The sequence below is a fragment of the Pseudonaja textilis genome, chromosome 6 (genome assembly GCF_049901715.1).
Source record: "Pseudonaja textilis isolate UNSWEBS1 chromosome 6, rPseTex1.2, whole genome shotgun sequence".
NCBI lineage: Eukaryota > Metazoa > Chordata > Lepidosauria > Squamata > Elapidae > Pseudonaja > Pseudonaja textilis.
In genome coordinates this window covers 45,508,723-45,521,305 of record NC_141995.1, presented here as the reverse complement: position 1 = coordinate 45,521,305, position 12,583 = coordinate 45,508,723, and the positions used below count along the sequence as shown (strand labels likewise).

Below are 12,583 nucleotides of genomic sequence, written 5' to 3'. Positions count from 1 at the left end.
AATGGGTGGAAACTAATCATGGAGAGAAGCAACCTGGAATTAAGGAGAAATTCCCAACAGGGAGGACAATTAACCAATGGAGGAGCTTACCTCCAGAAGTTGTGACTGCTCCATCACTGGAAGTTTTCAAGAAGAGATTGAATAACTATTTGTCTTACTCCAAACAAAACAGCAGCATTCAACCAGGATAGATTTCTTAATGTTTAATATCGGTGTGAATAATACTGTATATTTGTCATCTGTTACTTTTTATTTGTTCACTTTTATATTTTTATCATTAGAGTTTTATGGTTTGTTTCTCCTTTTTTCCTTTACTTTGTATTTCATTTTTGGAAATGAAATTTTTAAAAAACTGTAAAAATAAAATAAATAAGCTTTATTCGACTAAGGGCACCTAATATAGAGGATGAGATGTCTATTAGTGTGCCACTCCAAAGACATTTTGAAGCCATTATATCTCCGATTGTATCTTCAAGGGCATGTTTCTTTTATACCTTCAAGAATACATTTCCATTATCCATCTAATAGTTTCTTAGGAAGTGGAAGATGACAACATTTCTGTTGCTAGAGTAACTGGAGTACTGCATAAACATTATAAGCATAATAATCATTCTCTGTTATTACAATAGCTCTCTCTCTAAAATGAAACACAGCAGAAGAAGGAAAAGCGCATAAAAAGGAGAAAAAAGGCAGAAAGAAAATACAGTCTGGCCAAAGAGAGTAGAAGTACAAGACCAAAATTATTTTTTCCTGGTTTTTGAATAGCTTGCAGTTCCATTTCTATATCACAGATTGCTCTTGTTCATTTTTGGATCAGGACATCATGCAATATAGCAATAGAAGGGTAACAGCTGAAGAAAAATAAATCTACTTGTAGTTAATTATTCATAGAAAAGGAAACAGTGTTGTTTTGAGCATTTTTGCTACGTGTCATTGTACCACTGCAATTATACAACAAATGTCATGGACAAATCCACATATAAATCCAACACAAGATAGTTGCATTTTTCTATCCTTGATCCTTATCTTCTGAAGGGCCGAAAAAACCAGATTCCTGGGGGGGAAATACTTATGTTAGAAAATGATAAGAAACAAGAGAAATCTCTCCGAAGTCCTAATTAAGTCCACAGGTCATAATTGAGCCAGAGTTGCTTACTTCTGGCCTATATCATGAAGAATTTCTTTACAACCACTAGTAGGAACTTAAGGGTTGTGACAAAATAAAATGGGAACCACCATGATTCACCAATGTTTCGTGGCTCTTCTTTTGTCTCTGAAGATCTCAAAACAGTTCCATACAGGTAGATTCAGCAGAGCGATCCTAAGTGCCAGGAGGACTTTTGCATTACTTGAGAAAATCAGAGTCCACCTCTGATGGTCTCCTTAATCTGGATGGAAACCAGGTTAGAACTGTTTCCAGTCTTGGCATCTCCTGACACATATATCCATTTTACACTCCGCATGAAATGAAGAAAATTCACCTTTCTTATTTCAGAAAGATCCCTGAAGTACGCTCTCTTGTCTCCCCCTCCCTCTGAATTTTAGGGGTTTATATGCAATTAACAGAGAAAACAGGACTGCAGCTGGAGCCCAACATATTGTAAAACCATCTATGGTTATTCGTGACCCAATTTTCCCAGGAAGAAGCCAATTAGTAGAAACTGGAAAAGGGCCAGTTGTTCAGCCTACAGATCTTGTTACTGCCCATTGCTCAACTCGAGGTTAAAGTCATCCAAATGAATGGAGGAAATCCTCAACTTACAACAGTTTGTTTAGTTGCAGGAGTCCCCAAACTTGGCAACTTTTAAGACTTGGGGACTTCAACTCCCAGAATTCTGGGAGTTGAAGGCCCCTGTTCTATGACCGGGATGACTGAGAATCTCCGCAGACTTTCACTGAAGTTATTTAGAGTGGAGTAGTAACTCCTTGGAGGAGGCAGCAGGTGGCAGACCTGCTCACAGATTTTAAGAGACTCTGTAGTAATGGAGGGATGGGATGCCCAGACTTGGCTGAGCCCAGGGAACCACCTGCCTTACCATCTTCACAGGTGAAATCCTGGATGGCGACATCCTGGATGGGGATCTCCTTGAGGAAGTACGGCTTCTGGCAGCGAGGGTTGCCCGTCACGATGCGTTTCTTCCGCAACCACTCCCCCAACCACGCTAAATGGCAGTTGCAATTGAAGGGGTTGGCCAGGAGGTTTCTGCACGGGCAACACACAACCACACCCAGAGTTAGTTGCCAAGAAAGGAAACCATTAAGACATCCACAACGATGGAAGTTCTTTCATTTTATTTTTTTAAAAATGTGGCTGATAGTCTTTGTTTATTTTCGGTAAGAGAAATAAAAATATGATTGCTTTGCTTCTTTGTCCTTTGTACAATTTGGAAAGTTTTCCTCCCCCATATCCTTTTTAAATATTTATTTATTTATTTAACAAATTGCATATCTCTATTTACATTGGTAACAGAATTGTGTCATTAATAATACATATATTTACATTTATTCCTACACATTAATTCTTATTTCTGTGTTCTACCCATTTACACCATCAATCCCAAACAGCGTAATATTCCGATTCATCTTTGCCTTTTAATTCCTCTCTGTGAGTTTATCAATCTCCACACAGTCCAGTATATTTTGTATCAGGTTCTCTTTGGATAGTATCTTTTCTGTTTTCCAGCCCTGTGCAAAAACTATCCTCGACACCATTATTATGTGTAGAATGATGTATTGGATTTGTTTGCTAAATTTTCCTTTAATTATTCCTAATAAATATATTCCAGGTTTAAATTCTATTTGGTGTCCTGTAATTTCTTGTAACCATCTTGACATCCTCATCCAAGATATTCTAGCTTTTGGGCATTGCCACCACAGGTGAAAAAATGTTCCCTCCTTTTGTTTACATTTCCAACATTCTGATTTTGTAATCGGATATATTTTGGCCAATCTCGCTGGTGCTAAAATACCACCTGTAGATCATTTTGTACTGATTTTCTTTGTACGCTGTTGACAATGTTAATTTGCAGTTTTTGGTCCAAGTTCTTTCCCAGCCCTCTGATTTTATATTATGACCTATGTTCCTTGCCCAGGTTCTCATTGGTCCCTTCACTATCTCTTCTTACAATTTGGAAAGTTTTCCATCTATCCAATCAAACTCAAACTTACTCCAAAACAACCACCTCAAAACCTGGGTTGAAGCCTTCTCACTAACAACAGAAAACACCTTCACTCTGGCGTCAAAACACCTGTGTCTACCCCAATTCCCCCTTCTTCAAACATTCTGCCCAGGATAGCCAGTTCTGCCTCAGAGCTTAGAAATTATTTAAAAACAATTTAAAGATGTCACAGATTGGACTTGCTGTCAGACTGTCTACGCCTGATAATATAGTAATTTAACATAGAGATGAAGGCCGATTGCCTTGTATTATTAAACTTAACCTGACAATTGTTCTTTCATTAATTTGTCTCTTCAAGATTTCCATCCTTTATTTGCACCAGAGAATGGCTTTCCCATCTAAACTGACAGCTGAGTTGATTACATGTCACTTATAAAATGAATTTGCCTGCAGAAGTCTCAGGGCTTCTGGCATGTCCACGTTTCAGGGGAGACCTTTGACAATTTCATTATTTATAAACATACCATCTTAAATAGGCACGAATTAAGTCTTCAGGTATAACATGTCACATTTCAAGAGAATTAAACACGTTGGCAATTACGTGTCTCAGGAATTCCTACCCCAGAAACTTGCATTTTTAAATATAGCACATTTTCTCCTCCTTCCCCATTTCCCATTCATTTGGCTTTTCTTCCAGTACAAATAAAACAATTTCAAGACCAGGTGTTTCTGGAAAAAGGACGTTTCAAATATATCCATATAAAATCCAACCTTTTTTTAAAAAAAAAAACTAGGAGTAAGTTTGACTCATGGTTTAGACCGGTACAGGCTTGGTTATTGAATATGTTTAAAAGACAATAATGATGATTATGGGGGCCTGGAGGCTAAAATATATGAAGAACGGTTGCAGGAATTGGGTATGTCTAGTTTAACAAAAGGAAGAACTAGGGTGACATGATAGCATTCTTACAATATTTGAAGGGCTGCCCCAAAGTGGAAGGGGTCAAGCTATTCTCCAAAGCACCTGAGGGCAGGACAAGAAGCAACGGATGGAAACTCATCAAGGAGAGAAGCAACCTGGAATTAAGGAGAAACTTCCTAATGGTGAGGACAATCAACCAGTGGAACAGAAGTTGCTTCCAGAAGTTGTGGGTGCCCCTGTGGTGGGATTCAATTTTTTTTACTACCAGTTCTGTAAGCATGGCTTGGTGGGACGTGGTTTGGTGGGTGTGGCAGGGGAAGGTTACTGCAAAATCTCCATTCTCTCCCCACTCCACTAACCTGCTTTCCAGCTCCTTTCTCCTGTGCAGGGCAACCAAAGAAGACCCAGCCAATCAGCTGGGAGTCAATGGGAGGCAGAGACTAGATGGGGTTGGCAGGGCCAGTCAGAGGTGGGATTGGCTGGTTTTCTGAACTACTCCAAATTTCCACTACCGGTTCTCTAGAACTGGTCTGAACCGGCTGAATCCCACCTCTGGGGCCCCATCACTGGAGTTTTTTAAGAAGAGATTGGACAACCATTTATCTAAAATGGTATAGAGTTTCCTGCCTGAGCAGGGGGTTAGATTAGATGACCTTCAAGCTCCCTTCCAATTCTGTTCTTATGTTATTCTGCTTCTCTTCTTAAACCAAATAAGATTGATTTTCAGTTGTCCTGTTCTTCACAGACTGCAGGCTGGTTTGTGACTGTTACAGTAGAATTGTTGCAGCTTCCAGCCCCAAAATTCAGCCCTTAAGAGCAACTTTTCAAGTGAAACCCACTGTGACCCTCTCTATGTTCCTATCAGCTATCAATGTTCTGTATGTCATGCTTTCTAATGTGTTATCAATAGGTCCGATTAACTGTAACTTATTGAGCAAATCTTTCTATTAACAGAAACCAACTTACAGCGTGGAGAGAGAATGAAGGGTGTCGAAGGCACCAGGAGCTACGGTGGTGATCTGATTGTCGTATAAGGAGAGCAGTCGGACGGAACTCAAACCGGTAAAGCTGTCATTGCTCACACAGCTAATTTGGTTGCTCCTGAGCATTCTGAAGAAGAGGAAGAAGAAGAAATAGGAACGAATCCTTTATTTCACCCACTCATTATTATTCCTTAGATGTTGCTAAATAGACTGGATGTGCAAAACAGCATCGTAGAATTCCCTGAAACATTGCATGGGCCAACTCCTAAAACATTTCTATGCTTGTTTTAGGGTTGACACGAACAGAAGGGTATGGGGGTGGTAGAAATTTGAAAGAGCATTGCAGCAGTTTGGAACCGAAAATGTATTCCATTCATATCTTGCAAAGATTGCAACTAAGCTACCAGAGTTTCTGCACTGCAAATCTCTAATTGGAGAATGTGATTGATGACTCTTGGCTATGGATGTGTTTCGTTGGAGAATATGAATTATGATGCATCTAGATGGGTGGGGAGAAACCAGGGCCAAGAGTGAATTACATGTCTCAGAATTGGCTTCTTGCAGATCATGCCGACATGTTCTCTCCTAATAAATTCTTTGAAGTTTTTGAAGGCTTGAGGCTCATGATTTCATTAGGGCAACTCCCGGAATCCTGACACCATCTCTACTTTGGGCCATACCGATATGGCTGTTCTGGGGAGGGGAGGGGATGGTTTCTGCTAGGTTTCCAGATGCTTTGAACCAGAAATGGCCCATGGTGTTTGGCATGGGGCCCAGACCCAACTGGAAGGATATTTTTGGATCGTCATGGCTTCAAGTCCAGAGAAGACCTTCTCAAAAGCCATTGGAATGGCCTGGTCAGTATGGCTCAGAAAAGAAACATTCTGGTCCTGGGACAGAGTATTTCATACTTCCTTAGTAAATGTTTTCCATAACGAAGGCAATAAGAAAGATGGAGAAATGTGAAAGGAGAAATAGGAGGAGGAAAAACAATTGGGGGGAGACATGGAGGCATCTTAAAAGACAATGAAGAGGTATGGAGGCAGGCTCCTTAAATAATTACATTATTAAACTATCTCCTATTCCATTAGATCATGGGTGTCAAACTGGATTTCTTCCAGGGCTGGATCAGCATTGTAGTTCTCCTCTGCAGGCCAGGCCGGGGGGCGGGGCGGAGATGGGACGGATGCCTCCTGCAGCACTCTGCCAGGCCCTGTGCCCCATTTTGGCTGCCAGAGTCACCGTGGATCGGTCCTTTGCTATCTTCAGGCCAACCCCACAGGCCAAATTTAAGCACTCCAAGGTCCAGCCCCCGGGCCTCGAGTTTGACACCCCTGCATTAGATTATTTCTTTCCTAGCCAACAGTTCAGCTCAAAGAACACCTCCCTCCATCTATGGAGAATGGATGGATTTGATTCTCCCCACCATCCAGTTAGAGCTGAAGAAGGTTCTTGGATCAGAAGCGAAACATCTTCAAATGAAAACAAAGAAAGTTCAGTTGCCTTTTTGAAAAAGCACCTTTGGGACAACCCTGTCAGAGTTTGAATCTGAGGAGGAAGATGAACAGCTGACGGAGCGGGAGTGTGGCTCTGTTGGCTGTGGAGGAAAGTCCAGCTGGGCAAAGTATGGGAGAGGGAGAACAAGGGGGAGGGAGTTCAGAGGTAGACCCAGGCCCATCCCCTCTTCATCCTACAGCATGCAGAGGGGAATGGAGAAGAGAGCAACGTGAGTTGCATGGCTTACGAGGGAGGAAAGGGCCCTGATTCCCTTCATTAGTCACAGCTGGGAATGAGAGTTTAAAGGAGATGCAAGCTGAGTGCGCCAGCTGCTGGGAGCAAATGTGAGTTTATCCCGTGTTGTCTTTGCTTATCTGGGTTCCTGACGCCCTCCCAACCGTGTTGAGGTATTGCCATGCCTTCATGTCTGGAATTCCTTCTCTTGCCCTGCTGGACTAATGACCTCATTTTGCCTTGATTGGACTTATAGTTACAGTTTGTGTTGACCACATTTTGGACTTGATTCTCTGCAGCCAAAGGCTGTTCCTGGGAGAGTTTTTCTCCAGCCCAGAAGGTAATCACAACACTGGGGGCAAAGTTGGTGCCGATTATCTGACTGTGTGGCCTTTGTGCCACGTCCCTTTGGGTCATCACATTCCACAGACATTTAAGTGCAAAAAATAAGGAGGAAGAGATTACAGACTTACAAAGTCTTTAGACTTTCTAGGCCTTTCAACATTTTGTGCCGCACATTTTCCAGCCTGTTACTGGTGAGCAAAAGTTCATTGACTCCAGCAGCTCCTTCAAATACGCCTTCCTCAATATCTGTGATCTTGTTGTTGCTCAGATTTCTATTGCGTGTTCATAATGAAGAAAATACAAATATCCTTTAGATCAATCACTTCTAGAACTGAGTTTTTTGTTTTGTTTTTAAAAAAGACATTGATTTCAAGAGAGCAATAAGGAAGGCTTGGCGTTCACATCAACCAGAGACAGTGATTCCAGAAAAGGGGAAGGAAAAATTATTTCTAAAATACTATCACAGTCTAATGGCAACAAACATTTCAAGAACTTTGAAAATGTTAATTTTCAATGCTGGCATTGCATTTCAAAAGTATCTGACTTACAATAAATCCCATTTTCTGCATGCTTGGTTATACTCTAAATTTTTATCATGCTAAAACAAGGCCAACTAATACGTGTTGCATTTTTGCACAATATTATAATTTGGTTTCCATGTTCATAACTAGAATGCTTTTTCAGCCTGCTAAAAAATGTAGTTAGCCACCCCAATTTCTATTGCAAGAGAACCATGTAGAAGCAAACAGGATGGTAGCAAGTTTCTAAAAATACGGCTGTAGGATTTTTAAAAGCTGACCATCATCCGAGTATATTAAAGTTTGAATATTGGCTTTTGAGATTGATGTCAGTCTTTTGAGATAGGCCATGTCAGGAAAACAGGCCTCTCAGCAATTCCACTTTATTGTCATGGGGTATGATAACAGAATCTCAAAATCCTGTCCAGGATTTCCTCTGTCCTATCTTAAGCTAAACAAAATCAAAGTTGAATAACCTTGAGCTTATTTCTGACCCTACCTTCAGTCTTGGAACTGTGTAAATCTTTTTTTAAAAATAAATTTTATTGAATAAACATTAAAAACAATTGAACATAGTGCGACTTTCTTGGCCATCATTTTGGCCATACAAGCTATAGCATAGAGATACACATAACAGTTAATTTCCTTTTTCCTTTATGTTATTAGTGTAGTACTAGCTGCATATTATTTCTATTTACATTTATATACAATTATATACATATTTACAACCGTCTTTTATACTCATGCATTCGTTTCATCTTGTATTTGTCCATTATATTCCATTCTCTTTGGTTTACAAAACTGTAACTTTCATTCCTATAAAGCGTCAACCCTTCCTTTCCTTTTCCTTGACTCTAAGCCATTGATACATTTTACTCCAGACTTCATAATACTCTGTCTCACTCTTTGATTTCTAAAGTTAGTCTGTCTATCTCTGCGCTGACTAATATTTTCCTTATTATTTCACTTTCTGTAGGGAAACTGGAAGAAACTTTCTGTAGGGATATCTTCATTCTTCCAGTTTTGGGCATTCACCAGTCTCGCAGCTGTTCTTATATGTATCATTAAATACACTGCTCAAAAAAATAAAGGGAACACTTAAACAACACAATGTAACTCCAAGTCAATCACACTTCTGTGAAATCAAACTGTCCACTTAAGTAGCAACACTGATTGACAATCAATTTCACATGCTGTTGTGCAAATGGAATAGACAACAGGTGGAAAGCAGAGGCAGTTAGCAAGACATCCCCAATAAAGGAATGGTTCTGCACGTGGTGACCACAGACCACTTCTCAGTTTCTATGCTTTCTGGCTGATGATTTGGTCACTTTTGAATGATGGCGGTGCTTTCACTCTAGTGCTAGCATGAGATGGAGTCTACAACCCACACAAGTGGCTCAGGTAGTGCAGCTCATCCAGGATGGCACATCAATGCGAGCTGTGGCAAGAAGGTTTGCTGTGTCTGTCAGTGTAGTGTCCAGAGCATGGAGGCGCTACCAGGAGACAGGCCAGTACATCAGATGTGGAGGAGGCCGTAGGAGGGCAACAACCCAGCATCAGGACTGCTACCTCCGCCTTTGAGGGACAGGAGGAGCACTGCCAGAGCCCTGCAAAATGACCTCCAGTGGGCAACAAATGTGCATGTGGCTGCTCAAACGGTCAGAAACAGACTCCGTGAGGGTGGTATGGAGGGCCCAATGTCCACAGGTGGGGGTTGTGCTTACAGCCCAACACTGTGTAGGACATTTGGCATTTGCCAGAGAACACCAAGATTGGCAAATTCACCACTGGCGCCCTGTGCACTTCACAGATGAAAGCAGGTTCACACTGAACACATGTGACAGATGTGACAGGGTCTGGAGACACCGTGGAGAATGTTCTGCTGCCTGCAACATCCTCCAGCATGACCAGTTTGGCAATGGGTCAGTAATGGTATGGGGTGGCATTTCTTTAGGGGGCCACACAGCCCTCCATGTGCTCGCCAGAGGTAGCCTGACTGCCATTAGGTACCGAGATGAGATCCTCAGACCTCTTGTGAGACTATATGCTAGTGCGGTTGGCCCTGGGTTCCTCCTAATGCAAGACAATGCTAGACCTCATGTGGCTGGAGTGTGTCAGCAGTTCCTGCAAGATGAAGGCATTGATGCTATGGACTGGCCCGCCCATTCCCCAGACCTGAATCCAATTGAGCACATCTGGGATATCATGCCTCGCTCCATCCACCAACGCCACGCTGCACCAGACTGTCCAGGAGTTGGGGGATGCTTTAGTCCAGGTATGGGAGGAGATCCCTCAGGAGACCATCCACCACCTCAACAGGAGCATGCCCAGGCGTTGTAGGGAAGTCATACAGGCATGTGGAGGCCACACACACTACTGAGCCTCATTTTGACTTGTTTTAAGGATATTACATCAAAGTTGGATCAGCCTATAGTGTTTTTTTCCACTTTAATTTTGAGTGTAACTCCAAATCCAGACCTCCATGGGTTGCTAAATTTGATTTCCATTGATAATTTTTGTGTGATTTTGTTGTCAGCACATTCAGCTATGTAATGAACAACATATTTAATAAGAATATTTCATTCATTCAGATCTAGGATGTCTTATTTTTGTGTTCCCTTTATTTTTTTGAGCAGTGTATATTGTTCCTTTACTGTATTTCTCATTAATAATTCCCAGTAAGAACATTTCTGGTCTGAACTCTACTTTCTGGTTAACGTCTATCTTCTTCTATCCAAACCTTTATTTTCCACCAGCATTTTTAGGGACTGTGTAAATCTGTTCTCCAAGTTCAATTCCTTCCTCATTCATAACTTCTCCAAGGTCAACTGTGTCAGAGTATATTCATTAACTGGCAGAGACATGGTTAACAAAGTCAGCAAGTGAGTAAGCATGGCAGCAAACCAGCCAATGGGTGTGGTTTGGCTCTGTGTGCTTTGCTGAGAATTGAAACTGAAACTAACTTGCTTGCTTACTGAAACTAATATCTGCATTGAGCTGTTGCTGCTTGTTTTTGCTTCTGTTACGTTGAAAAAATCTACAAATGGTATTGTAAACTTTACTCATGTTCATAAAGAAGTTATTGAATCCTGCTAAATCAGTCATCTCTATGTTTTCTGGACTTGAATTTATGCTGCAAACTCTAACAAAGTGTGCTCCTGTAGAATGAGACACTGAGACTTCTGAACAACATGTATGAACCTTTCATAGCCTCTTATCCATCAACTTCGATAGGACGCTCTCTCCCATTTCTGCATAGGACCACAATACACTATCTGGAATTTCCAAGTATTTGGAGGCATCCAGATGATCATGAGTCGATTTTTGAAGATGTTCTGTGATATATATCACTGGTGGGTCATCTCAACAGCCTCACTTTCCCACTAGGCTGTTTTTTTTTTAAAAAAAAAGTTAATGATTGCACTTGAGACCGCTTACACCAGGACAGGCTGACAAATTTTACTCACATTTTACGCAGCTGGGGAAGCTTCTTAAAGATCCCTGTGGCTTCCAGCACTGTAAACTCATTGTTATTGAGCCTCCTGTAAATGGAAACCATAATAAATATGTATGTCCGAGTTCATGTCTTTAGTAAATCTATGCAAAAACAGCAATTAATAACATGCTGTCAAATTCTGGGACCAAGAAGAAAAAAAATAAATAAAGCTGACCACCTCTTGAAAATAAGCAGACATCGACTGACTGCATATTTTCATATAGCAGCTGGGAGTAATAAGCAACACAATTTTATCTGAAAAGTGAATAGCGTATAAAAATGACAAACAATAAGATACACATTCAATATGAGGGATGCAGGAATCGGACACTAAGCAAGTTATATTTATATATTTATGGATTTACTTATCTGGGTTTACATTTGTGCAATAAGCAAAACTTATTGGCCGGATTACAAAAATTCGTAATTTAAACAAACTACAGATGTTACTGAAAAATCCTGCTCAATTAAACTACCAAATGCAAACAGCCTCCATATGATTTTAATAAGTAGACTGGTATGTATATTCCACCAACCAAACAATATATCTGTTATCAGATCATTAGTTATTATTAATTTTTCCCAAAATAATTGACCAATCAATTCAATCTGATGTCACATAGAGTTTCTGCTCAAAGTTTTTATGAATATGCATTTTTAAATATATTTTCCAATGCTTCATAAATGATTTCACACCTTCACCACAATTGGTTTCAGAATATCGAATGAAAGCTATGGCGATTGTGTAGTGGCCTTAAAAAGTTGTCTCACATGTAGGTAGCCTTTTCATCTGCAGAGATAGTCCTTGACTTATGACAATTAAGCCTAACATTTCTGCTGTTGAGACATTTATTAAGTGAGTGTTGCCCCATTTTACGACCTTTCTTGCCACCATTGTTAAGTGAATAATTGCAGTTGTTAAATTAGTAACATGGTTGTTGAGTGAATCTGGTTTCCCCATTGACTTTGTTCGTCAGAAGGTTGCAAAAATAGAGTAGAGTAGAGTAAAGTAGAATATTTTATTGGCCAAGTGTGATCACATGACCCCGGGACACTGCAACCGTCATAAATATGAGTCAATTGCCAAGCATCTGAATTTTGATCACGTGGCCAGGGGGATGCTGCAAAGGTTGTGTGAAAAATGATCATAAGTCACCTTTTTCACTGCTGTTGTGACTTTGAATGATCACTAAATGAACTGTTGTAATTCGAGGACCAACTGTATTTCACCTGTGGCAAAACTTATTAATTGCAATAAATTTCCCGGAAACAAAATGTGCCTTAATGTCATGCCCCTTGTGGAGACTGACTCTGTGGGAGAGGAGGAACAGCCGACAGGGAGTGGAAGTGTAGCTCCGGAGGTTGTGGAGGAAGCCGGGGAAGGGCAGAGGCCGGCTGAGCAGCCAGAGGAAGAACCAGGCCCATCCTCTTTCCATCCTAGGGCACGCAGGGAGGAGAGGATAAGG

General features: G+C 40.8%; 1 protein-coding gene across 20 annotated transcripts in view; it reads right to left on the bottom strand.

The window, feature by feature from the left end:
* Window positions 1-12,583, bottom strand: part of SLIT2 (slit guidance ligand 2) — a 224,515-nt gene that overhangs the window by 36,074 nt on the left and 175,858 nt on the right. For all 20 annotated transcript variants that reach the window (XM_087936499.1, XM_087936500.1, XM_087936504.1 and 17 more), the window contains 4 exons: window positions 11,089-11,163; window positions 7,229-7,372; window positions 5,008-5,151; window positions 2,037-2,203 (listed from right to left, as the gene is read on the bottom strand). In XM_087936499.1, the coding sequence (XP_087792625.1) occupies window positions 2,037-2,203; window positions 5,008-5,151; window positions 7,229-7,372; window positions 11,089-11,163 (530 nt within the window). The remainder of the gene's footprint in view (window positions 1-2,036; window positions 2,204-5,007; window positions 5,152-7,228; window positions 7,373-11,088; window positions 11,164-12,583) is intronic.